Consider the following 27,481-nt stretch of genomic DNA (forward strand, 5'->3'; position numbering starts at 1 on the left):
GGAAGTTGTGCAATTGGAGTTATGATTTCACAACATCTTTCGATATAGTCCAACAGAGTTATGAAAAATGCACTCCGTTAAGGCCGCGGCACATACGGCGTTGCGTTGCAACAACCACATGAAGAACTCAAGGACAAACTTGGCATCACTTACACATTTTTCATGTGGTTGTTGTTTTCAACGCGTGACGCAACGCACAACGGACCGTATGTGCCGGGGCCATTAGATACATTTTATAAGCAGTTGCTGTAGAGATCCCTACAGAAAAAAACAGTTGGTTGATCCCTACACATTTCATCAAAAGACAAACAAGAGTGTGTATACATTTCGGAGAAAATAGCTCTGTTCCTTTACGTGCCTGAGGTTACCATTTCTTACCATTTTTAATCTGTAAAGTGTTCCCTTACTATTAATAGCATACAATTTATATGATAGCAGTTTACCACTTTTACCATTTTCTGCCACTGTTACCATTTTTTAAAGTAAAGGAACAGACCATTTGTTATAAAATAAAGAAATAAAAACTTAAGTTGCGAACATTCTTGCGGTAATTCACGAGACGGAAATTTTTAATGGAGCGGAGTTGGAGTCCTTGTCGAAAGCTGAACTAGTGATGGGAAGGCAACATAAAAAACCTTTTGGATGATGAAGCAAAATCAGATGCGCTTGGATTAAATTGAGAACGGAGGAAGTAAGCTCAAATGTGATTGAATTTAATGGAAACTTTTTTTTTAATTTATGTTTATATAATAAAGTTCTTTGTGTTCTTGTTTTACACAAATAATAAATGATTTTTATTTATTTTGGGATATTTCGCAATGGCTCGCATTTTTATTGCATCTTTAGACTGATTAAAAACGCAATCCGAAGAGTGCCTTTAAATTCAATCCAAACGACTACATCGAAAGCTGTGGTTTGGATCGAAAATGGAGTGCATCCTAGCTGTGTGCTGTGGAAGCAAAATGGAGTGCATCCTAGCTGCGCGCTCTCTTGTAAAATTCATAGGAAAAGGTGTACTCCAACGGCAATTATAATGTACACTTGTACTGATTAAACGACCAAATCGCAGCTTGTTTTAAGAATTTTTGATGTAAACATATTATAAAACGTCATACGTTACGCACAATGTGATACATTTCAAACTGCGTAAGTCATGCCGGCAAGACATTCCTTTACTGACGCCGTTATTTGCAAAAAATATCCGACCCGGATAATAAATTATTTTCGTGTTGGATCAAAGCAAAGAAAAACGTCGAGAACATTAATTTTAATAAGAAAAACGGAGCGTAGTAAAAAACAATTATTGAGAATAATAATAAAAGTAACGCGAATACGGAACATTTTTGTTTTGCTAAATAGCAGCATAAATTGCTTTCAAAGTTTTATTGCGAGGCGAAGGAACGATTGACAAACGAAAAGAATTATTCGAGAAACTTTTTGATTATAGAACGAGAGAAACAAGAAATGTAAGTTGTGACAAAATTGGTTTGTGGAATTTAGCATTTTCCTTTATAAAAAATATAAAATAATATTTTTTGTTTTATATTTTTTCTTTTCATTATTTTTTTACTTAACAAATATCGAAAATTTTGCTGGTGATGCCTGCCGAAAAATCGTTTTCAACGCCGTCTGCTGTTACTTCAACTGACTTTGTGTTTGTTGTGTGTGTCTTCTTTTGTGGCGGCGGCGATACACTTGAAATTCGTTGCTCTTCTATTATTCTCTTTCGCCATTTAATTCGTTTGGTTGGTTCATCCGTTCGCTCGTCATCAAACGTCGGCCGCGATTCGTTCGTCTTTCCACTTAATCAGTGATTTTTGATACTAGACCTGAAAAGAAAAATATAAAAATTTTATTTAAGAAGAAATTAAGAAACGGAAAATATTGATAATCCTTTAAAGGCGGAAATTTCGAGCAGTTGAAGTCAGTAGAGAATATATTGCAACTTTATAACACACACACAACAACAAAAGAAAAATTGAAAAAATGACGTCTCTGGAACCAAATGTGAATCGCTTGCAAAATTTCAAAAACAAAGGCAAAGATCAAGATGTAAGTATTGTTTTTCCTTCAAAAATCAAATGCTATTGGAATAACCACACCCATATTACTTGTAAAAAAGTAAGACTTTTTTAAAAATAACACATTTTTGTGTAAATTTCCTTGAGAAAGGCACATGTTTTTGTTGTAATCATGTAGTCAGTCGTTGTTCGTCGTCTAGCCTGATGATGGTGGTGTGGTGGTGCGTGTGAATGTGTAAGGTGCCCATCATCATCGTTTGTCGGCCACAGCCAGCAAAAGAGGAGGGAGAATTGGCAAAATACAAAAGAAACGAACATGATTAGCTTAACCTCCATTTCCTGTCCTCTGTCTTGTCTATATGTACTATTTTCAGATATTTAAATAACAAAAAAAAAAAAACATTTTATTGATTTTTCTCTTTGTCATTTAATTCTAAATGATTGAAATTTGTTATGAAATTTTTTGTATATGTATCCCTATTGCAATATTCACACAAAAAAAAAACTGTCATCGGCGTTTTTCGTTCGTTTTCTTAATGTGTTCATTGCCATCATTCCTCGTGGTTGCTGCTTCAATTACGGTGATTTTTTCGTTTTTATTCTTTGCACCTTTATTTACTGTTTGTTTCTCTTATTGCACACCAAAAACACCACACACATGCACAGGTTAATGAACATGGTGTGGAGAGCGAGAGAGAGAGTACATTTTTCCATTTTTTTCTTTTGTTTATAAATTCTTTGCAAATTATCACAATACAACCCTGTGTAGATCATTAATTATTGAATAGGGTTACCAACTAAATTAATTTTAATGGATAAATTTCCCAGAATTTGGAACAAATTGATTATTCTAACAGCTGTTGGAAAAACCTGAAATTTTTAGCACACGTAGATCTTCTCGTCCTAATTTTTAATCCATACTTCCCGAGATATGGGCATTTGAAGTTTCGGAAATTCCCTTGTTTATAACTTCGTAATTTTTGAACGGATGACAATATGGGTAGCATTGTACAGCTTACGGGATACACTATCATATACAATGCAATGTATCTCTAGATTGCCGGCCTTCGCCCGGGGATTTAACATTTTCTCCTATGGACAGGAGCAGATCAAGAACAGAATTTTCTTTTAAATTGTAAATTTTTTTCCAAGTAAACAAGGAAATTTTTGTAATTTCAGAGGCCCATATCTCGGGAAGTATGGACTTCAGCCCTTAGGACGAGAAGATCTACCTGTGGTAAACAATTTCCGATTTTTCCGCCAGCTGTTAGAAAATTCAATTTATGACGGAAGCTCTCTTGGTGAGAGACATCAGAAAATATACCGAATGTTGTGAAGTAATATCGCTGCATCACTTTGCAACAGTGATGCAGCGATTATTATGAACTGAGTATTTGAAGTTCAGAAAGGAAAATTGCAATAAATATTAAAGAAATAATGTAATGGCCTGTTCCTCACGATTCGAATTCTAATTCGTTCGAATTACTACAAAACTCCCGACCAGACCATTATTGCTTTTTAGCAGAGTTTTATTGTCATTGAAGGTAGTGAACTCTCTGTCACAAAGTTGAGATATTAATCCACTAACCTGTTAAAATGTACTCAATTAGGTTATAGCTATTATTTCATTGGTACCAATTGATTTTTTTGTCAGACATTAATGTATGTGATTTTCCAATAGCTAAAGTTTTCTTCCCCCTCTAATTATTTTTCATTTATTATAAATCTATTTTATTTCCCATAGGAAATGCGACGACGACGCAATGAAGTTACAGTTGAATTGCGTAAAAACAAACGTGAAGAAACCATACTCAAGCGTCGTAATGTCCCCAATATGGACTCAAACACAGACGAAGATGATCAGTTGCCAAATCAAATCAATTTGAAAAAATTAGCTGAAGCTGCTGCTGATTCATCAAAGCCTGAACAGCAATTGGCCGCTGTGCAAGCTGCACGCAAACTGTTATCGTCTGATAAAAATCCACCAATCAATGATTTAATTAAGAGTGACATTCTACCCATATTGGTCGATTGTTTGAAACAACATAATCACACTATGTTGCAATTTGAAGCTGCCTGGGCACTGACAAACATCGCCTCCGGTACATCAGAACAAACAAATGAAGTTGTAAATGCCGGTGCTGTCCCTCTATTCTTGCAATTGTTGTCTTCACCTGCTCCTAATGTATGCGAACAAGCCGTCTGGGCTTTGGGTAATATTATCGGTGATGGTCCAGCATTGCGTGACTTTGTTATAAAGCATGGCGTTGTCCAGCCTCTGTTGTCGTTCATTAAACCCGATATACCAATATCGTTTTTGCGCAACGTCACCTGGGTTATTGTGAATTTATGCCGTAACAAAGATCCCCCACCACCAGCCAAAACTATTCTCGAAATATTGCCTGCTTTAAATATTTTGATTCATCACACAGACACCAATATATTGGTGGATACCGTTTGGGCCATCAGCTATTTAACCGATGGTGGCAACGATCAAATTCAAATGGTTATTGAAAGTGGTGTGGTACCAAAATTGATACCACTCTTGGGACACGCTGAGGTGAAAGTACAAACAGCAGCTTTGCGTGCTGTTGGTAATATTGTTACCGGTTCCGATGAACAGACACAAGTGGTTCTCAATTATGATGCTCTATCATATTTCCCAGCATTGTTGTCACATCAAAAGGAGAAGATACGCAAAGAAGCCGTATGGTTCTTGTCAAATATTACAGCTGGTAATCAATCACAGGTGCAGGCTGTAATCGATTGTGGTTTGCTACCGAAAATCATTGAAAATCTACGACATGGTGAATTCCAAACACAAAAAGAAGCCGCATGGGCCATAAGCAATTTGACTATCAGTGGTAATCGTGATCAAGTGTTTACATTAATCAAAGAGGGCGTTATACCACCATTCTGTGATCTGTTGTCGTGTCAGGATACCCAAGTTATTAATGTAAGTATTGTGAAGGAAGAATGGGGTATTAATATTATTTAGAATTAATCAAATCAAATAAGCTTTTGGAGATCTCTTAAGAAAATCAAAGATCAACAGCTGGTCTTTAGTTAAAAGGCATGATGCTATTTTATAGAAATATCTGGGGATGTTCAACAAAGAAGGCATGGAAAACTGCGGGAATTGTTTCTGGCCTTCCTTAAAAAAAAAAAAAAAAAAAAAACTTTATTAATTAGAACCTGCACCTTGCACAATATTTTCTTAAGGTCTGGTGCGAGACAATCTACTGGTCATCAGAGAGAATAGAAAGATCTGGTGTTCTTCTCTACTACAGAATAGGTGGTCTTGAACAAGATGTCCTACCAAGGGTTCTAAAAGTATTTTTTGAGATAACCTTCTGATAGTTAAAGAGAATATTTTCTGTCTAAAGACCTTTTTCTCTCATATGTGAAGACTTTTTGATCATTTAGTATTCAATGAGAAGACTATTTCCATTTGTTTTTTAAGATATTTTGGAAAAACTAATGGCCTTCACTAAGAGCACCTTTTGCTCTTTTGCCAGTAGAACTTGTGGTCTTCTATAAGTAAAACATTTAGTCTTCTATAAGAGAACTTCATGATATTAAATGAAAAATTTTGGGAACAAGTCGAGTTTACGCCCTTCTCGAACAAAATTTACATTAAAAATGGAAATTTTTCTTAAATAGCGGGCCTTCGGCCGGGGATTTAAGGCTTTCTCCAGGAAAAACAGGAGCCATTTTAGGGAACGGAAACAACATTTTCTTTTAAATTAAAATTTTTCATTAAACAAGGGAATTTTCGCAACTTTGAAGGCCCATATGGACGTCCGCAACTAATGTTGTAAGTATTTGTGATCAGGGTGGCGAGATCTATCTGTGAAAAAAAAGTCATCCCGATCCGAGCTTAGTTGGTAAACTCGGAATTATGCCAAATTTTGTTTTTTTTTTTTTTCGAGCGTTCGTATCTGCGCCATTAGTTGGATATACATGCAACCTTCTGAAATTTTTATCACAGATAACTCTCATTGTCCTGAATACAACAATATATATATTATTTCTATGGGATTTCCATACTTCCCGAGATGTAGGACTTCAAAGTTGCAAAAAATCGCTTCCTAATACCCCGTCTGAAGCACGGCTAATGGGATAAGCTTATAATTTATAAGAAAATTTCATACGTGTAGTCAACTTTGGCACCTGTGAAAGGTGAAAGTCGTAAATCCTCGACCAAGATTGGGCATCTAGGGGATATATTCCAATTTATATGAAAATTTTGCGCTTAAGTAGGGTTCAGGTTATTCAAGTTATTGTCCTGAACACAAAAATATATTTTTTTATCTGGGGTAAGTCCATATTTCTCGAGATATGTGCCTTCAAAGTACGAAAATGCGGCAGATTGCGCGTAATTTCGGTTTCTTCCCCATAAGAAGACACTTTGGTCTTTATTCTATTAGAGAACTTCATGGTATTCTATGAGGAATTTTGGAGCAAGTTGAGTTGAAGCATTAAGCTCGGATAAATTATAATTTTTTCTATATAGCCGGCCTTCGGCCGGGGATTTAAGACTTTCTCCTATGGACAGGAGTTAATCTAGGGAACCGGAACAACATTTTCTTTTAAATTAAAAATTGTTTCTAAGTAGCCGACATTTAAACAATGGAGTTTTCGGAACTTCTGAGGCCAATATCTCGGGAAGTATGGCCTGCCGCAATAAATGTTATATATATTTGTGATCAGGGTAACGAGACCTACCTGTGGAAAAAATTTGGTCCCGATCCGAGCTTAATGCTTCATTCATCTTAAGCCGAAATGTTGTTTTTTTCGAGTCTTTGGGTCTTATAAAAGATGATCTATAGGTATACTACAAGTTTTCGTACTTTGAGTCTTCCATTAGATGTTTTGGTCTCCATGTGAATATCTTTTTGTTTTCCATAGGAATACCTTGGTTGGTCTTCCCACTACGAAAATATCTTACCTACTTTAAAGGACTTTGAAATCTTTCTCCAAATGACTTTGTGACCTTCTGTGGGAAGACCTTACGGTATTTTAGGATTAGATAATACGGTCTTCTACCTTTTTACTTTCCTCTAAGAAGACTTTCTATGTAAAGACCCGTTGGATTTTGGACTACAATGATGTTTATTGGTCTTCTATGAGAAACACTTATGGTCCTTTAGGAGTAGATCTTTTTTCATATTAGACCTATAGGTGTTCCATGATATTCTATGTGAAACCCTTATAAGTAGTACTTTTAATCTTTAATCTTTGGTCTTTTTGACATTTTAAATAATTATTTCATTATATATTTTCTTATGTCTCTTACAGGTCGTTCTGGATGGTCTTAACAATATGCTCAAAATGGCCGAAAGTCATGTACAAGATGTAGCCAATTTAATTGAGGAATGCGATGGTCTTGAAAAGATTGAAAAATTACAAAATCATGAAAATGTTGAAATCTACAAACTGGCGTATGAAATTATTGAACAACACTTCTCAGATGAGGTAAGTCTTCTTCTTAATGTTGTTGTTGTAGCAGCATTCTATTTGTTTCGGGTCAACCCGGTACGAAAGAAGTACCCGCTGCCGTGAGGTTGCTCAATTTATTGTCCTCTTTGTCTCCTTTTTGTTGTTATTTTTTTTTATTAATTCCAATTTTATTCCATTGTTCTTGTGTTATTTCAGCTCGAACAGGCATCAATGGCGCCCGCCTCAGATGGTGCACAGTATCAATTTGATCCAAATGCAGATGGCAGATTACCGAACACATTTAATTTTTAACAAAATTTCCCTTATTTTTCAATGTGACCATGATTTTGCGATATATGTTGTCGTCTTCTTGTACATTGCAAACAATATAAATCTTTATTTTTTAATTATTATATTATAATATTATTTAATTTAGAATCATAAACAAAAAAACAGAAACAGAATCAAGAAAAGGAAAGCAGCATCAAATGATAAAAAACAAGGATTTAACAAAAAAAAAAAAAAAAAACATTGCAAATAACAAGAACGAACATAAAAACAATACTGAGTCCATGATAATTTAATTATTTGTAATTTAAATATTTCATAAATCATCTATATATAATTATATATATACAAAAACAAAAAAACCAAACAGATTTATTGAATTTCTGAGTTTTAAACACAATTTTTGAAAAAAAAAAGAAAAGGAAACGAATATTCTTTACCTTGATGACTTTCTATTAATTTGAAATTTATACTTTAATATCCCTACCAACTTTTTTCATTTTCCCCATTTCCTAACCCTCACCCCATTCCGTCTTCCTGCTTTGGCTCCCAGTTCCTCTACCAAATCTTTATACACTTTTTACTTTTTAAATAGAAAAACCCCAAACCCTCAGATAAGGAAAAAACTAAACATAAATTTACTTTAAAGAATTTTTATTTTATTATAATTTTTTTGAAACTAAAAATATATTTGTAGTAAGAGAACTACCATCAATTTTGTAAAGCGATCTTGTTTTTATTTTCTTTTGTTTGTTTGTTGTGTAAAAAATCGAAGCTTCAGTTTTTCTTCTTTTCATGTTTGTTCCTTTTTTTGCACCAGCTTGTTGTGAACTTTTTCAAAATTCTCATTAGAAACAAAGCATCATCATCCATGATCATTCACCACACACATACATACCCATTAATCAACCACACAATAAAGTATTTAAAAACGCCAACATATTTCAAAAATATTAGAACGTTTTTAAAAAACCACAACAATGAAAAAGAAAAATCTTTTAAATCGTAAATACAAATTTAAAAGCTATAAAATAAAACATAAACAAAAAATAATCATCAGTAGCACTGTGCACATTATTTACAACTAGCCGAACATTTTGCACTTTCGTTTTGTTTGAATGTGTGGATAGAGATTTTTTTGATAACAAACCTCTTTTTTTCAATGAAAAAACAATAACTGGTTATATGATTCTTCATAAAGTCTTCTAATGGAAGACTCTCTCTTCCCAAAGAGGACACCATGTTTCAATAATTACACAAAAGGCTTCTCTTAGCAGTTCTCAAGGTCTTCCCGTAAAAGGCTTCAATGTCGTCCCATAGAAGACACCAAGGTCTTCGAACAAAGTCTTCTCACATCTGAGCTCAAGGTCTTCTGATAGAAGGCCTAAGGTCTTCCCATAAAGGGCCTCAAAGTCTCATAGAATACCTCGAAAGTCTTTCCAAAAATACCACAATGTGTTCCCATAAAAGTCCTCAAGGTCTTCCCATAAAATACCTGAAGATGTTCTCATAAAAGACTTCAAGGTATTCCCATAGAAGGTCTCAAATTCTTCCTGTAGAAGACCTCTACATTTTTCCATAAAAGACCTTTGTCTTATCATCAAGGCCTTCTCATAGAACACCATTAGCAGTTCTCAAGGACCACTAACACTTTATAGAAGAAGAGGTCTTCTCACTGGTCATAAGATCTTTTCAAAGAAGACAAAAAGTTCTCGTGGAAGACCACAAGGTCTTATCGAAAAAAAACCAAATGGACCAATAGGTCTTTTCATAAAAGACCTCAAGGTCTTCTCGAGTAAGACCACTAGGTCTTTTTGTAGAAGACCACAAGATTTTCTCATTGAAGACCACTAGATCTCATAGAAGATTACTAGTATAAAAGTTAGGCCTACTGATCTTTTTATAGATAATCACTAGGTCTTCTCTTAGAAAACCACAAAATCCTCTCATAGAAGGCCTCCTAGGTCTTCTCATAGAAGGCCTCCTAGGTCTTCTCATAGAAGGCCACTAGGTCTTCTAATAGAAAACCACAAAATCCTCTCATAAAAGACCACAAAATCCTCTCATAAAAGACCACAAGGTCTTCTCATACAAGGCCACTAGGTCTTCACATCGAAGACCATTAGGTATTCTCAAAGAAGACCACTATATTTTTATAGAAGACCACAAGGTGTTCTCATAGAAAACCACTTCTCATAGATCATAAGGCCTTTTCGTAGAAAACCACTGAGCCTTCTCATTGAAGACCACTAGATCTTCTCATAGAAAACCACAATTCCTCTCAAGACCACTAGGTCTTCTCATAGATGTTTTAGGTATTCTCATAGAAAACCACTAGGTATACTCATAGATCACATGGTCTCCCCCTTGTGGTTTTCATATAACCGGATTTAATAAAACCACTGGATTTCAAACGTCAATCTATTACGTATACGTCAAATAAAGAGATTTTTGCTTGGTTGACCTTTATGAGGATATATTTGATGTAACGCAATCATGGTGGAAAAGGTATGTGTACATCAAATCATACCAAACGTCAAAATTGTTCACAATAACGCCTTACTGTGAATTGCTTGTTTACCTTTTGTATGTGATTTTATCAAGATCTATTTATAAGGAAGGTCACGTAAGTAGCACAACAACAACTCTATTTTGGCCGAAAATTCTTCAATATGTCAAAGTTTGTTTACGTTTTCATACAAATGATTCACAATAACAAAAAAATTGACAGATTGAAACCAATCAGCTGGTCGTTTTACGCCACCTTATAATTTCATCATGGATTTTATTCACAATAATGCATTTTGACAACTAGTGTGATAATCAGCTGTTTTCCCCTTTGTACCTGTATTATTGTGCCATGTAAAGGCCGGAACAGAATCAATCGTCGCTTGCTTCACAAATGTCAAATTATAAAGGAATGCCAAAGGCCTCCTAAAGGAGAACAATCCCACGGCAGCGGGTTCTTACGTACCGGATTGACCCGAAACCATAAGTGTTTCGGCCAGCGGCTGCCAACCCAGCATTATATGCTGCTACAACAACAACAACAAAAGGAGAACGCAGGCGGATTTGCAAAGAGGCTCCGGCATTCCTTTATAATTTGACATTTGGGGAAGCAAGCGACGAATAATTTCAATGAAATTTTGACATGAAGGTAAAAGAAAATGTAAAATAAATCGATCTGTTTGCTTCATACGAATATTGCGACAAAGCAAAATTGCAGAACACATGAAATCGTGTACACTAGTTTCTTAAAATTATGTGTTTTTCTCAAAAAATTCAAAGTTTCATGTCAAAATTTCTTTGAAATTACTTTAGTGCGGCCCGGGACTAACGCAATGGAATTGACATTTGAAATCCAGTTTATTTATTAAATCCGGTAACACTCACCCATTATTTTTAAAACGTAGAACACACCCTGTTTTACTATATATAATTCCAGACACAAACCATTATAGTACATTCTGTTGTTTTATGATGTTAACCCTGCGTTTACAAATGACAGGACAGTTGACTTCATGTATTAATTGTCAAAATCCCAACACTTGCCTGTGTGACGTGGGCGTCCAGACAACTGCAAAAACAGTTGTAAAATTATGAATGAAAATCATCGATTTCAATTTGTTTTCCGTTCACATATTTTGTTTTTGTTCATATTCTTTTGTTATCAACACATTTCATCACTTCTTTTTACGAAAATGTCAGAAATTTGTTAACCCGGCTGTCTGTGAAAAAATGATGGACAGCTGGGAGACAAAAGACAAATGTATGTATGTGTTAGTAAATCAGAGTTGTATTTGAAGACAAACTGTCTGGTGTAAACGCCTAGTTATGGTATGTTCCAAACTGCAAGAATCTACTAACTTTTACTATTTTGTCGATAACATAAAGGAAAAATTGTTATCGTAGTAAAAGATAGTAGCCTCTTGCAGGTTCTGGAATAGAGCAAAATTATCCTATTCTGTCGTAAAGTCCTTTGTCACACTAACGAGTTTCTTGAAACGAATAATAGGAAGTGACGACATCGCAAACACAGAAAACCATGTACAGCGGTTTACTACCTCATACCCCTCGCCTATAAACTCGAAGTCGCCATGTTAAAACAGCGCTAGTGTACCCTTCGACAATGGAAACATTTTTGAATATAGTTGAAAGAAATCTTCTTTCTTTGATATTATACCCCGGTTACACTTAACCGGATTAACCCAGTGGGTTTGGATTTCAAATGTCAATTCCATAGCGCAAACGTCAAATGAATCCTCTCGAAGTGGCATGGTACAAATACACAGGTAGCCGCATCGGCAATTGTTGGTAACATAAGGTGTCAAAATTTGACATCAATTCAATGCAGTTGACACATTATGTTACCATCAGCTGGCATGATAATGCTACCTGTATTATTGTACCATGCGAAGTGGGTTAACCCAGCAAAAAACTCTAGTGAAACCGTACTATTAGGTCTGTTCGATAAGGGGTAGTTTACATTGTATGTAAATGTCATATGACACGAAATAAAAATATTCCATATCTACCCACGGAGGCAATGTGGAAACGTAGCTTTTTACATTTTTGCTGGTTTGGATGCACAGAGTAAATCGCGTAAGGGAAATTTCCAATATTGTACATATTAGCGAATATATAACGATGGGAAATTTCATGTCATATGACATTTACATATAGTGTAAACTACCCCTAACTTTGCAAGTAAAAAGTATTTACATCTACTTCTCATTTCTCTCTTATAGTAGGTTTACATTTACGGAATCCACTCGATTTCAACTGTCAATTCCATTGCTTAAATGTCAAATGAAATCCAACGGATTTCAGATGAGTTTTTATTTGACGTATACGCAAAGGAATTGACAGTTCAAATCGAGTCGATTTCGTAAATGTAAACCAAGCATTACTGAACAAGTTTGTTGACGAACAGCATTTTGTAAAAGTTTGTACAAATTTGTACAAACTTTTGGGTTATCGAACAGACCTATTTTCTGCGTTTGACATACATATCGTCACCATAAATGGTCGAAGTCGTATCTCTAAAAAAGTCAAAAATTTTTTTTTTTTTTTTTTGATTGATTTGTACAAACAAATTTGTACAAACTTTTACAAAATGCTGCTCGATAACAAACTTGTTCAGTAAACGAGAAATGAGAAGTAGTTGCAAGTACTTGCAAGAACTTACAAGTACTTTTTAGTTGGGAAGTTATCGAACAGGTCTATTGTCAGGTGGTTGATGAAACGCCTTTCCAAGACTAATACCATGTTTACATTTACGAAATCCACTCGATTTCAACTGTCAATTCCATTGCTCAAACGTCAAATGAAATCCAATCAATTTCAGATGAGTTTTCATTTGACGTATACACAAAGGAATTGACAGATGAAGTCGAGTGGATTTCGTAAATGTAAGCATAGTTTAAGTCAATATTTACATTAAGCAATTTTCCTTGCGGCAATTGTAAGGTCGTTGATGAGAGCGGGTGGAACTACCGTTATGTGTTTACTGGTTTGTTCTGAGGTGAAAAATACGGTGGTTGGTCTATTACTGGTTTTGCTGATGTAGATGGGTTGGTGTGATGGATGTGATGAATACTGGATATGGGTGTGTGGCTGCTGAGGTTGTGGTGAAGATGTTGATGTAGTGGAGTGATGTACTGTGGATGTGGGTGTGTGCCCGCTGAAGGTGTAGTTCATAGCTGACCCGATTTCTATCACCCTATGTGAAGAATAATTAAAATTGATTAGTTTTGTTTGGCAAGTCAAGTGAGATTTTTGGCAAATTGGTATATGTAGATGGGGTCTATGCCGGAGAAGAAAGTCAGAGTATTTATCTCACATCTACCGAAGAATCGATGTCTCCTCGTGAATATCGAGGGGCACCTACATAGTAGATGTTCAACCGTCTCTGTTTCTTCTGGATCTTGACATAGCCTACAGTAGTCTACACTAATGTTGTCCCATCTAGAAGTTAGGGACCTGACCATGTTATGACCGGTAATAAGTCCTACAGTGGTCTTTATCCCTAACTTGTTTAGTGAGAAGAGAGAGTTGGTTCTATGTTGGGAGTAGCTGGGCCAGATTGCCTTGGATACCTTACAACAAGGTTCCGTTTGCCATCTTTGCCCTGCCTTCTTAAGAAAGAAACCGCGAAGTTTTCGGATGTAGTAGCACTTTGGTGGTCTGGTAGATGACTCAACTGGTAAGTCAATCGACTGAGAGCCACCCCGTGCTAGTTCATCCGCCTCTTCGTTTCCCTCTACATCACTGTGTCCTGGAACCCAGCAAAGTCCAACGATATCACGTACTTCAAGCAGAGCGTTTTTGCATTCGAGGATAGCTTTTGAATTTATGGTCCACGACTTAAGGGCCGCTTGACTATAGACAAAAATAGTCACCGGTCCTTTGAGGCTGCTCCCAAGTTCTTGGACCAACTCCACTGCTTTCTTTATTGCAAAAATCTCTGCCTGATTTTATTTAATAATTTTTCCCTTTTTAATTTCTATATATTTTAATAACCAAACGTTTGTTTATGTTTTTGCCAAGAAGTCCGCCACAAAACATTCGACTTTAAATCAGATGATCAAACTTGCAAGTTCTTACAAAAACTTGTAAACAAAACTCTCCAAGCTCTCCAAAATTCTCTCACTATTGTCTCCAAATTCGCTCTCTTTTAATTTACAAGTTTGTTATCGAACAGCATTTTGTAAAAGTTTTTACAAATTTGTACAAACTTTAGGGTTATCGTACAGACCTATTAATTTCCAAGATTTTAAGCGGGGTACACACGATCAGTTTTGACTGTCGATTTTTCGGAATTATCGATAACTGTCCAACCGTCCAGCAACCACAAAATATTTTGTGGTTGCCTGATGGCTGACAAAAGTGAACGGCCACACCGGCAAGCAACCGATTATTTGAGCAAAACTGACAGTCAAAACTGATCGTATGTACCCCGCTTTAATTTGTTTTGGCATCAATGCAAAATAAAACACATGGTCTATTCCTTTACTTTTGAAAATAGTAAAACCGGCAAAAGTAGTCAAAGTTGTAAACAGCTCCCATATGAATTGTATTGTGTCTGAAGTAAAGGAACGCTTTTCGAGTAAAAAGTGGTAAAAATTGAAGATTCTTGCACGTAAAGGAACAGAGCTATAACCATGGTACAATAAAGTAGAGGTAGGCCAGGTATGAAAATCACTGAAAAATGCCACCCTGCATCCATGGCTTAAAACGTCAAATGGCATGGTACAATAATAATGGTAGATGCATGGTACAATATAGTAGAGGTAGGCCAGGTATGAAAATCACTGAAAAATGCCACCCTGCATCCATGGCTTAAAACGTCAAATGGCATGGTACAATAATAATGGTAGATGTATCTGCATAGGTATCCCGTATTACAAAAACATATGGAACTTAGAGCTTTACTTTTTATATGTTAAAAGTGTCATATAGAGTAAAAACATTTCTTTAGCTAGGCTCCAGAATATTCTTGTTGGAAAAGTGTTCCAAAAATAGCAAAAGTTCTTCCCAAACTTGACAGTGAAAAAATGTCATTCACTTATTTTCTACTTGACAAGTTTGGCTAATCTGACATCGTGATTGCTGGCATCCGATTTGCAGATAAATGTCAGCCGAATTTTTACAAAAATTATAATTTTTACATTCCCGTACTTTTGGAACAAATTTAAATTAATATCAATATTTGATAAATCGTTCATTCGTAAGTTTTGCTAAAAAAAATCAACAATTTTATTTTGCCACGCGAATACACATTTTTTGTCCTTGTTTTCAATTTTAAGATATAGTGTTAAAGTAGAAGTTTTTTGTTGGAACAATTCAGCGACGCATCTACCTTTATGATTGCATAATGCCAAAAACAGTACAAAATAGGCCTGTTCGATAACTTCGCAAGTAAAAAGTATTTGCAAGTTCTTGCAAGTACTTGCAACACCTCCCAGTCTTCTTTCACTGAACAAGTTTGTTATCGAACAGCATTTTGTAAAAGTTTGTACAAATTTGTAAAAACTTTTGAGTTATCGTACAGACCTAATGTCAACCCTGATTTTGACAGATTAGGCCATAAAAAGAAAAAAATTGTAATCAGCTGTTAGCTGTGGCCTACCTTTACTTTATTCTACCATGCATGTTCTGGTGACAAGCGTAAATTGTCACAACCCGCATTTCGTATAGGTTGCACCGAAAGCTTTCACAAAGAAAAGAGCTTTAATTAGCATATGAAACAGGTAGTTAAACAAAGTGGCGGTGTGTTTGTGTGCGGTTCTGTTTTAGGAAAGTGGTGTGATTGGAACTGAGATTTTTTATGAGTTAATAAAAGATAATAGCAAGCATAATTATATTCTGGGTAATAATTAAATTAATATTTGATATGAACTTCATATTATGAAGATAACAAAAAAACGAGAGCGAAAATCATTAAATACAGTGACATATGGTTGTTGTTTACATATGGTTGTTGTTTACAACTCTTTGATGTGACGTCTAAAAAATGTCTCGTTTTATAAAAAATAATTACATCGCGTTGGCGAGTGTATTTTTATTTGTTTTTATTTTTCCCTGTAAATTTTGAATTTCCGTGCGGAAATTGTTTACGTTTCTTCATTTGCTTGCATGCATTCTTTGTAACGCCAAACAAATTGTCAAGGCCAAGGTGGCGGGAGAAAGTAGGGGACAAAGCTTTCTCTCGTTATCTAGTCGTAGTCTTGCACTTGATTACGCGCTCTCTCTTATTTGTTAATAAACATAACATATGTGCTTGAGATTCGTATGAGAACAAATTTCTTTTTTGTTTGCTTCATATTCACAGCGTAATTCCTCCAATCAACAACAGCTAGGTGCAGGTGCTGGTCCGTTGTGTCTACCTTCATCTGATTGTGTATATTTTCTACCTAATTTTCCATGGCTACCTCCACAGTACCTCCGCCAGCACCTCCTCCGCCACCAGCAGCTCCAGCCAAATTAAGCTTCCCCTCTAAGGTTTATAATGGTTTAATTGGAGCCGTTGATAAGCATGTTCCACCAAAGCTACGTCCTTTATGGAATCATCCTGCAGGTAAGTTTCTATGAGAAATTTATTACTTTCAATGACATTAATATGCTCTAATTCCATTTTGTAGGACCCAAAACAATATTCTTTTGGTCTCCCCTATTCAAATGGGTAAGTTTTATATAATCAATGAATGTTAATTTTGTAATACGACAACATCCGACGTCAACACACACGTTGCATTTAAAAGAAACCTGTCTGCCAGACCAGATGATCCCCCACCTCCTTTGCCTTTAACTTGTCCCGACACACATGAACTTGAATTGTTGTCTAGCGTTTTTTTTAAATAAGTTGTCAAATACTGAGATATAGGGGCGTCGGAAATATATTATGCAAATTAATTATTTATTTACTTTGCAACTATTTTTGTGAATTCCTTCGTTGATAAGAGATTATAAAACTAGTCAGTCAACAACAATGATTATATTTTAAATTAAGTACTTTTCTTCTAAATCTGATAAGAAAAAAGATAGCCGTTTTAATGGGAACAAATTAAAATTACTATATTAAACGATGAAAGAGTTATATATTTTTTATTTTTAGAAAAAAAAAAGAACAATGATTAATTCATTATGGCACTCTACTACGCCAATCATAATGTTGACTTCGCCCAAAAGTGTTGGTTTTTTTAATTGGCGTGAAGTACAAACAATTTTTGAAAACAGCAGATTATATTTGTGATTGAAAAACTTCATCTCAAAATCGAGTTCGTGAGGAAAATATATATTTTTTGAAAAAAAAAAAAAAAAATGGATTGAAGGGGTATCACACACTAGTTAAGTCTCAGACCAAAGTTAATAGTAAATTTGGCATGAGTTGAGCCGCTCAGCTCCAATCGTGACGATATTTTTATATAGGTAGATCTCACCTTCCTGATCACGACAATATATAATTTCTTTTAGGGAAATCTATACTTCCCGAGATATGGTCCTTTGAAGTTCAAAAATTCCCTTGGTTAAAGCCCAGTTACTAAGAAAAAAATTAAAAAAAAAAAAAATATTCTCGTGCCCTAGATTTGCTCCTGTCCATAGGAAAAAGTCTTTAAAAAATTTAAAAAATGTACAATTTAAAGAAAAAAATTTTAGCTGAGCGGCTCAACTCCACTTGCTCCGCAAATTTTATGGTCTGAGGTATGGAATTGATAGAGTTATTTATTATCCTCGCCACGTCTATTAAATAAGTAATTTTTATACCCTCAGTATTTAGGCTAAAGAGGGTATATACACATTGATGCGACCAAAAATGGGCCTTATCGATATAATGGTTTTATAACCCAAGTATGTTCTGACGAATTATGTTTCAGACAGTTTGGCATCGATTTAGCCCTGTCCGTCTGTCTGGCTGGTGCGCACGACAACTCTCGAACGGATCAACCGATTCGAACCAAATTTTGCACTTAGTAATATTTTGCCCAAACTTAGTTCAACATTTTGTTATAAATCCGTGTGAACGATAAATCCAGAAGGGACCAATCGATTTGGTCCAAACTTTGCACATCGAATTATTCCTTCCAGATATAGATCGGTTTCAAATATGGACCATTATGGTCCATTACTTCGGGTATCTCCCACACAAAATTCGGAAAAAGTTAAGAGCTCCTTCCGAATCGTCTTGAATTTTTTTTCAGCAGGTTGATCTTGCGGACTCCTTTACGAGGGTAAAATTTTTTTCAGGGGCAAGTCCATACTTCCTTGACGGCACCAACCAAAAAGGTAAACTTGCAGAAACTTGAGTATTACGGAATTTTTGGAAATGGGTACAGAATTATTGAAAGTTACCTCTACAAAAGAAAACAGTTTGTTCAGATAGGTAATTGTTGTAGTTCAAATGAATATATCAATTATGAGGTCCCGCAGGGCAGTGTTTTAGGACCACAAAAATATTTTTTTTTATAAAGGAATTTGACACTTCATATTCGAACAGCTGGTGTGATACCACTACCTTGGTAATTGTGCCATGGCCGAAACTTTGCGCTTTATAAAATTTCTTCGAAAAACACTTTCGGGCATCACCCTCAAAAAAGTTAAATTTTTTTTGCTTAATTGTAGCTTAAGGGACCTTTTCGACGATTGCTTTGAAATGTTTACGAAAGTTATACCTTGTAATTGTCTTTGCAACAATAAAATGTGTTTCGTAGGCAAGTCCATGCTTCCAGACATAATGGTGGTCCAAAAGCTGTAAAAAATTCTACGGTGACCAACTTAAATGGCTGGTGGCCACAATAATCGAAAAGAGTGATGAACATTGGGCCAACCCTTCATAATATTTCACACAAATATAAAAAGTAAAAGTTGTAAAAGTCGTAAACGATTTTCATATAAATTTTGTGTACGGGAACGCAAAATGTGTAAAAGTGGTAAAAATTGTAAAAACTTTTTAGTTCTGGAACAGAGCTATAAAGTTCGAAGAGGATCTATATCGTATAACACCTTCGTTTCGAGTAGTTTAATGCCTGTTCGAGGATGGTTTTGAAATTTGGTTTTGAAAGATGGCTCTTGTTGTCTGATAGCTCAAAAAAATCCTACGGTAACCATCTTTCATAATATTTCTCTCAACCGTACCTCAAGTTGCAAGAAGGTCTTTGTCGGACAATACCTTCAGATACCTCCCGCACAAAAGTTCATAATTTTCGCTAAGAGAATTGTTTTAAAAATTTTACAGAAATTACTCCTTGAAATGAAAAATCATTATATTCTAATTTTTTTTTTTTTTTTTTTTTTTTTTTTATTTATTTATTCATTTATTGCGATTAAAGCTTTTAAGCCAATAAACATCGCAATGCGCAAAACTACTACAAAATCATATTCTGCATAACAAAAAAATCTTAAAACTATTATTAAGTAATTAAAAAATTAAGTTATTAACAATTTTTAAGCAAAAACAAAATATAGTATAGGCTCCCCAGCCATAAATAAATAAATAAGTATAAAAATTACATCTATTGCTGATGGTTCAAAATCAAATCAAATCAATGCCGGAGAAAGCAGAATCTACTCAGCAACATCAGCCGACGCTGCTATAAAAAATCATTAACATACATATATGTATGTGTAATTTTGGTAATGTTTTTTATGTTTGTTATTAGTCGTATGACGTTCATAAGGTGTGTACGATAACTTTCCCAGCAATAATTAATCAGTCAGTTCCAGCAACCTCTCTCAGTGAATTTTACTCTTTCAAGCAAGAAAAATTGCAGAAAGTTATCGAACAGCATTTTGCAAAAACTTGCAAGAAAGTCAACTGTTTCCGAAAATGTATGAAATTTGTTTTTGTTTCTTTTGATATTTTAAACCAAACGGAACAAAAACATAAATTTTAAAATTGCAGTTTACTTATTTAATGCTTTAATCCTATCTACAACACTTTAGAATCTAAAAAAATGTGCAATTGTGAAATTTTCGTAGTAAAAAATGTTAACATTTCGAGTTGTTTACATTGAACAGCTGATCAGACTTGCAAATTTTTGCGGGACAAATTTTCGCAGCAAAAATTTGCAAGTTCTCAGTCACAATACTCTTTCCAAACTCACTCTCTTTTGCTGGATAATTTTGTTATCGAACAGCATTCAGTAAATTTTTGTATGAATTTGTACAAATTTTTGGGTTATCGTACAGACCTATATTCAATTTGAAATCGACTGCCATTCACCTTCAAATTAGAGGCGTCTAAAGCTTTGTTGAAGTTAAATAAAACATGATAAATATCATGACCTTGGTGCCTTATGTGTTCATCAGATACCTATGCACTTGTGCACGGTTACTCCAATATCTTCCGTGACTTTAAAAATAGTTTTCAAAACTGTTTCATTACATTTGTTAGGCATTTACAGCTAAACTTAAATAACGACGGGACGTACACAAATATTTCACCAACCTACCACAACAACGCTCTCTGAGCGTCCGTATTACCCAAATACGTTGAGTCCCAAATCACATTAAAAGACAAAATTCGCGACCGAAACTTACTTAAATGTTTTCATCGTAAAACAAATAATTTTCCTTTGCAATGAATTGTATTTCATGTTTTGTTGGGCTTTTGTTTTTAAAATACAAAACACACGCACATACAAACAATAACGTTTGTCAAAGTTAAACTTTTTCAACTTACAAAAAGTATACGCTCGACGTATTTCGGTAGTTCTCATAAGAATACATGTGTTCTACTTTTTTCACCACACACGCCCGGGGTATACGGACGTTATTAGGTATGCGTGTTAGGCTCAATTGCCGATATTTGCCAAGGCACATTTATATAAGGTAGAAGCAACAATCAGCTGTATTTTTACTTTTTTTTGTAAATTTGATTTTCAAAATGTAATAGGGTGTACTCATGAAATTTGAAACTTCGAAATTTGCTACCATAAAATTCTACTTTTCATCGTAAACGTAAATGCATTTATGCTTTTCCTGAGAAAATTTTTAGAAGGACCCCATTATTCAATATTTTCTTTGACATTAAATTTTCAATAACAACAATGTTGTGTTTGTAAATTTGTTAGTTGTTGTAATTCATGCATTTACCTTATATAAATTTGTCTTGATTGGAACTAAAATAATGAACTAAAAGAATGAGAATGTTGTAAAGAACTCATGGTAGAACAAGAAAAGGTAGCAGCAATACCCAGCTGACTGAACTGGGCTGTAATGTTAGTGTCAAATTCCATACGACATTTTATATATTTATTTCTATGTTCGATGTATATTAGGGATATATATTTTTTGAAGAAGAAATTTATTCATCAGAAAAAAACTATTTGCCATAAAGACTCCTTTATATAATTGACATGTAACAAACCTCCTCCAGGTCCGAGCTAAATGCCGCACACTAAAACACCGCTTATGGAGGCGGTACAATATTTGTTAATATGTGTGGTATTTTGTTAAACTTGAAAAGAATAAAGCCCTAATAAGCATGTGCTTTCTTTTTTTGTTTTCAAAAGCAAACAATTGAAACAGCTTCTCTTTTTTCAATGAACTACCAGCGACCCCAAACATTTTTTCAAGAATTCTACTTTCTGCGAGAAATTATGCATTTAGTGGAATGATATGGAAACATTCCAATTGAAAATCGAACGAGTTTTCATTCATGTTTTTCAAAATATTCATTCAAATGTGAAAAAATATTAGTTTTTTATATTCCAATAACTTATAGATATTTCCTTATTTTGTTTACGTGTACGTTGACACTAACCTTTACAAACAACAACGAATTTCTATGTGGTTGTTGTTGAGTTGTATTTGTTGTAGTATTTACTTTACCTGGTTTGTTCTACCATGTAAAGAAGTCATCAAATGCTATTTGAAAAAGTTCCTTTCTTTTGGCATATTTGAAAAAAAAATGTATGTATGAAGAACAATTTTGGTTTCTGAAATTTTTGGGAATGTTACTTCAGCGATCTTGGAGCAGTGGGTGTATTTTTTGCATCATTGCTGGGACCTGTAGGACCTTCGCTAAAATTAATGAAAGATTTGCTGCTTCTAACATTTCTACATCCTGTTTTCCTGCAGCAATTTCCGACATTATTACATTCTACATTTGGTCTGTTCCAGTACTGCAGGAAGGAACATTTGTTGTAGTACAATTTAGTAGCTTTATGTAGGCATATTATGAATAAATGCGTAATCATTTTGCAATTCTACCTTATTATGCCCTTCTCTTACTATTATGCCGGACCCGAACATCAGGCAAAATAGGGTTAGGTTAGGTTGAAAAGAGGGGCGATATAAGAATCGCCACATGCCCGTATGGACATACACTTAAGCCAGTATAGGCCTGTTGTGCGCTCTAATTGCGGAAGCCTAAGGGGAATAAATTTTTTATTGCTTAATTTATTGAAAGAAAATAAATTTATCAGTTAAGAAATTCTGTGCCATTGACATAATCTCTTAAGTTTTTGAACTCGCTTGCCCTAATTTGGTGGAGTTGTAGTATAGTGTTATTTCCTAGAAATTGGTTTCTTAGCGTCGCGAAGGCTGGGCAATGACAGATATAGTGTTCCAACGTTTCGTCGTCCTCTCCGCATGCTCTGCATTCGCTGCTTTCTACCCAACCAATTTTGTGCAGGTGTGCTTGTAGCCCTATGTGTCCTGTAAGGATGCTTGTCAGTCTACTAATGTCATTTTTACTCATTTGAAGGAGTTCCTTTGTTTTATCCTCGTCTGGGTTTCCCCAGAGGATTTTTGTATTTTTCCCTTTCTCTTCAGTGTTCCAGAGGGATGTATAGGCGTTTTCTGCCCATGCCTCTAACTCTAGACGCGCCGCTTTTAAAGGCTTAGCGTTATCTAGGCTTATCGTAGTTTGCTCCCTGGCTTGCCTTGCCAAGGAGTTAGCTATCTCGTTACCCCTAATCCCTTTATGTCCTGGCACCGTCTTGCTTGTTATTGCTTTAATTGCTGCTTTACTGTCCGTTAGGATGTTTACAGTGATTGGCCTTGTGTTAGGTTTAAACCAGTTCAGACACTCTGTGATCGCTCGGATTTCGGCCTGTAGGATCGTATTATGATCCGGCAGTCGAAGGGAGATTCTAGTTTCCTGGTCTTCGATATATAGACCCAGACCCGTTCTCCCCCCTAGAACGGCTCCATCTGTGAACCCACAGCTTCCAGTTGGCATCCGTTCCAGGGTTCCATCGATCCACATGTCCCTGTCCAGTATTAAAATTTCACACAAGGCGGATTCAGTTGTTTCAGGTATACGTTCTGATACAATATGATCTTTTGACTCACCCGTTGTAACCTGTAACATGCTTTGGTGGTATGTTTGGTGGTCTCTTACGATCCACTCGCTCATCGATTTAAGTCTTATAGCTGCGATGGCTGCCTCATACTTTACCTGAATTTCTATTGGGTGGACAAATAAAATTGTCTCTAAAGCCCTAGTTGGAGTAGTCCTCATTGCCCCGCTAATACTTAAGCAGCACGTTCTTTGGACTTTTTGCAGTACTTTTACGTTGCATTTCTTGTCCATACCACAGAAGCGTAAGTTAGAATCGGTCTAATTACGCTTCTGTATAACCAGTGTGTCATCCTAGGATTGAAACCCCATTTTGAGCCTATAGCCCTTCTGCAGGTTGACTAACATCTGTGGGCTTTATTAGCCCTTTCCTGAATATGGTCTCTCCATTTAAGTTTCCTGTCTAGAATTACTTCCAGGTACTTAATTGTTGGAGAAATGTTTATCATCTTATCTAGGAAAACGGGTTCTTCGTAAGCTCCTATTTTCGTTTTCCTAGTGAATAGACATAATTCTGTTTTTTCCGGGTTGACATTTAGACCTCTCGGTCTAGCCCAGTTGTATGCTATTTTTAGAGCCGTTTCGGCCCTTCTACAGAGTATATTTGGATTCTTTCCCCTAAGAAGTATTATAACGTCGTCTGCATAGCAGATAGGGGTTCAAATCCCTCGTCGGTTAAGATCCTTAGTAGACTATTTATGGTGGTAACCCATAGGAGAGGTGATAGTTTCCCCCTGTGGCGTCCCCTGACCAACTTTGTCTCTTTTTTGTTACGTCTTGTAGCGCGCAGCTTATCCATCTATTCCTTAGCATGTGGTCTATCCAGTGCCTCAAGGCCAGGCCAATGGAATATACGCAAAGTTTAAGCAAGCATTAAAAATCTCGACCAGATTGGACGAAATGTAGTCCACTTCCTTTGAAGTAAGGCTAGGAAAATCTGGTCTGGTCCCGCTGCTTTGTATGGTGAGAAGCTCATTACTGCTTCTTTAAACATTTAGTAGAACCACATTTTTAGTAGACGTCCTTTCACCGTAACTGGTCAGGGTGGGGCGGTTTGAACACTTAATGAGACTTTTGCGTTTCTGATTCCTGGGATTGTAATGAGCAAAACAGTTCACTAGACCATATGTCTATGTTGAAAATCGAGACTCCCGATTTTGACCAACACAAGGCCAAAACTGCCTGAAGAAGCGTTCCAATGCTTTTGCGATGTACTAGAGAGTTCTTAATTATTGTCTTGGCTACAATTTTTGTATTCGGTTTGATCGAAAATCTCAATTGTTTTGCTGTTATATGCCAAAATATCCAAAAATCGTGGATAAACAGCTTCAAAACCGGGAGGCTCGATTTTCACCGTAGACACAATTTTTGCTCGGTACAATCCCAGGAATCAGAAACGCGAAGGGGCGCAATAACTTGTTTTTCCTTCCATACAAATTGCCCCGGCCTAACCGTGGCGCAGTGGTAAGCACATCGGCGTTGCACTCAGAAGATCTGCGGTTCAATCCTTGACTAGAGAACATCAAAATTGTTGGCTGTGGGAAATCTCCTCAGTGAAATGTAGGCGACATTTCCTGAGTATTTCAGCCATGAAAACCTCTACATGTGGTGTGATAAGACTCGCCGTTCGGACTCTGCGATAAAAAGTAGGCCCCATATCATTGAGCCAATATGAATCGGTGTGCACTCATTGGTATGAGAAAAGTCTCCATTGCCCCTTCTGGGATGTTGTGGGAACATGTGTATGTTTTCACCTTAACAGTTCCGTTTCTGGTTGTTGTTGGAACTAACGGAACTGAAATGTGGAGGGGGTGGGGGGCGGGTATATCACTTTTTTGCGTTTTGAATAAGAGATACAAATAAATTTTAGATTATTCCGCTTAATTTTCCATTATGTCTTTCAAAATATTCAAGGTATTGATAAGTGAAATCAGCTGCCGTCCTATTATCTTCCAAAAGTTTTTAAGTTAAATACAGATACATATGCCTTTATCCACGCAATATTGTTAATTATCTTCCTTCTCTTATCAAAAAAAAAAAAAAAATGAATAAATAAACAAAATAAAAAGAGTACATTTTTTTTGCAAAACCTTGACATTATGCAAAGCGATAATTATACTGCATCCGACTTGCTTATTTGTTTATCTTATGTGGCCATTAGTCTTTTGTTTTGATCATACCAACATATATAGTGTAAACGCCCATCTCTTTTGGCGCATATCCAATATACAGAGACGCTAATCAAAAAAGATTTTGTTATTTTATTTGATGTATATTTAAATTAAAAATAGATTAATTTGTTTTCGCCATACGCAAATTCCTGTTCAGCATGTGATGTTAATAATTTCAGACATAACGCTTAACGGAGGTTCCCTAAAACGAAATTTAGGACACATTTTTGATTTATGAAGAGTCTTTATAATTACTCTTTTCTCTGAGAAAGAGCATTAAAAAAAACATTGATGTCGGAAAAAGATGTGAGAGGATTTCTGTGAGTAATTTTTTATAGACGAGCAGAAGTTTGTATTTTAAACGAGCTAAATTCAGTCTTTACCGACGAGCTTAAATATATCTTTTTAGACAAGAACTATCTCTATTCTTTTCTAAGGAGTAATTTCATTGTACTTTGTACTCTCCCATTATATAGGCGAGTGTATAAACTGTACCTTCGCACATTCCAGATCATGGCCCTTAAAACGTTTGCTGAGAGGATTCAATAGTCGTTCTTTCGTCACAAAGTATTTTTCGAAGTGTGCATTACATAGCCGACTCCTCGTCCAAAGCTTTAGCATCGTCTCTCTATAAAATATTAACAAGAAATGTATTAATTGTAATCTCTCCATACTCCTTTCCAGGGTTTGGTAGTTGCTGGTCTCAGTGATTTGGCACGTCCAGCCGAAACACTGTCGGTATCACAGTGCGGTGCATTGGCTGCCACCGGCATCATTTGGTCACGCTATTCATTGGTTATTAAACCCAAAAATTGGAGTTTATTTTCTGTAAATTTATTCGTCGGTCTTGTACAATCCGTACAATTGGGCCGCGCCATTATGTATCAACAAGTACAAAAAGACAAGGCCAAGGGTGAGGCGGCACCCGTTGCAGCTGGACAAAAGTAGAAATTTTTAAGAAATTTTGTAAGTATTTTCATCTTTCGCATTATTATCCTTATTTCCGTTATTTAATATTTTTTCTTTCTTTTTTAGCTACTTGTCATTTGTTTTGATTTTGGACCGAATTTGTTTAACAATAACAAATGTTATTGATTTTTTTTTTATCGGAAGGGTGCTGCGCTATTGCCGAATCCAACGAAGATGCTAGTATGGTGTGATATTACTTTGTAAAATACAAACAACCCAACCCATAAAAAACATTTTCCGTTTTCCCTGTAAATTTTGTTCCAACACTTAATTTTATAAATATTAGCACAATTTTAACGCAACAACAAAATAACGAAAATATGTTATAATATTTCAATATAAGTTAAAAAATACAAAGAATTTAGAAATACATAAATATAGTGGGCTATAAAAAGAAAATCTTAAATATTTAAGGGGAAAAATAATCAGTCGTCGGGCGGGATTGCTTATATCGATCTCAGGAACAGGGGCCTAATTATGGAATTCGATATCGAGTTGTTTCGAACCGAGTACTCAAAGTTGGTATGACAGCATTCCTTATCGAGTGAAATTGTCGAGTTATTGAACATAAATTTGCGAGTACTTGCTCGCAGCTTCATTACCTATCGAAAACTTACAAAATGAAAGAGTTCTTCTTGTCTTTCTGTTTGAAATATGATAATAGTTGTTTGTTGTCGGTTTAAAACAAAAAAAAAAAAAAAAAAAAAAAACATTGTTCCACAACATCCCATACGGGACAAGGGAGACTTCTCTCATATCAATGAGTGCATCCCGATTCATATTTA

General features: G+C 35.5%; 2 protein-coding genes across 4 annotated transcripts; both read left to right on the top strand.

Annotated features, from left to right (window-relative positions):
- Nucleotides 1-1,203: 1,203 nt before the first annotated feature.
- On the top strand, nt 1,204-7,870 carry Kap-alpha3 (karyopherin alpha3). Of its 2 annotated transcripts, XM_073970559.1 has the most exons (5): nt 1,204-1,466; nt 1,812-2,052; nt 3,766-4,977; nt 7,323-7,499; nt 7,680-7,870. In XM_073970559.1, exons 2-5 carry the CDS (start codon nt 1,987-1,989, stop codon nt 7,773-7,775), a joined length of 1,551 nt encoding a protein of 516 aa, XP_073826660.1. In that variant the 5' UTR covers nt 1,204-1,466; nt 1,812-1,986; the 3' UTR covers nt 7,776-7,870. The 2 variants fall into 2 exon arrangements, with proteins under 2 accessions (XP_073826660.1, XP_073826649.1); XM_073970548.1 differs by lacking the exon at nt 1,204-1,466 and having other exon boundaries at nt 1,490-2,052.
- An 8,097-nt stretch (nt 7,871-15,967) lies between these two features.
- Nucleotides 15,968-27,095, top strand: LOC141395118 (mitochondrial pyruvate carrier 2). Of its 2 annotated transcripts, none has more exons than XM_073970571.1 (5): nt 15,968-16,122; nt 16,585-16,830; nt 16,895-16,935; nt 26,412-26,693; nt 26,763-27,095. In XM_073970571.1, exons 2-4 carry the CDS (start codon nt 16,677-16,679, stop codon nt 26,673-26,675), a joined length of 459 nt encoding a protein of 152 aa, XP_073826672.1. In that variant the 5' UTR covers nt 15,968-16,122; nt 16,585-16,676; the 3' UTR covers nt 26,676-26,693; nt 26,763-27,095. The 2 variants fall into 2 exon arrangements, with proteins under 2 accessions (XP_073826672.1, XP_073826681.1); XM_073970580.1 differs by lacking the exon at nt 15,968-16,122 and adding an exon at nt 16,207-16,441.
- The last annotated feature ends 386 nt before the right edge of the window (nt 27,096-27,481 follow it).

The sequence above is a fragment of the Musca autumnalis genome, unplaced genomic scaffold (genome assembly GCF_047663935.1).
Source record: "Musca autumnalis isolate F117 unplaced genomic scaffold, ASM4766393v1 scaffold_1, whole genome shotgun sequence".
NCBI lineage: Eukaryota > Metazoa > Arthropoda > Insecta > Diptera > Muscidae > Musca > Musca autumnalis.

Bases quoted from the DNA above. Each gene is read 5' to 3' on its own strand.
- Kap-alpha3 (XM_073970559.1), top strand. From the start codon at position 1,987: ATGACGTCTCTGGAACCAAATGTGAATCGCTTGCAAAATTTCAAAAAC. The intron at 2,053-3,765 runs GTAAGTATTGTT...TATTTCCCATAG, and splicing joins ACAAAGGCAAAGATCAAGAT to GAAATGCGACGACGACGCAA. The intron at 7,500-7,679 runs GTAAGTCTTCTT...GTGTTATTTCAG, and splicing joins AACAACACTTCTCAGATGAG to CTCGAACAGGCATCAATGGC.
- LOC141395118 (XM_073970571.1), top strand. From the start codon at position 16,677: ATGGCTACCTCCACAGTACCTCCGCCAGCACCTCCTCCGCCACCAGCA. The intron at 16,831-16,894 runs GTAAGTTTCTAT...TCCATTTTGTAG, and splicing joins TTTATGGAATCATCCTGCAG to GACCCAAAACAATATTCTTT. The intron at 16,936-26,411 runs GTAAGTTTTATA...ACTCCTTTCCAG, and splicing joins GGTCTCCCCTATTCAAATGG to GGTTTGGTAGTTGCTGGTCT.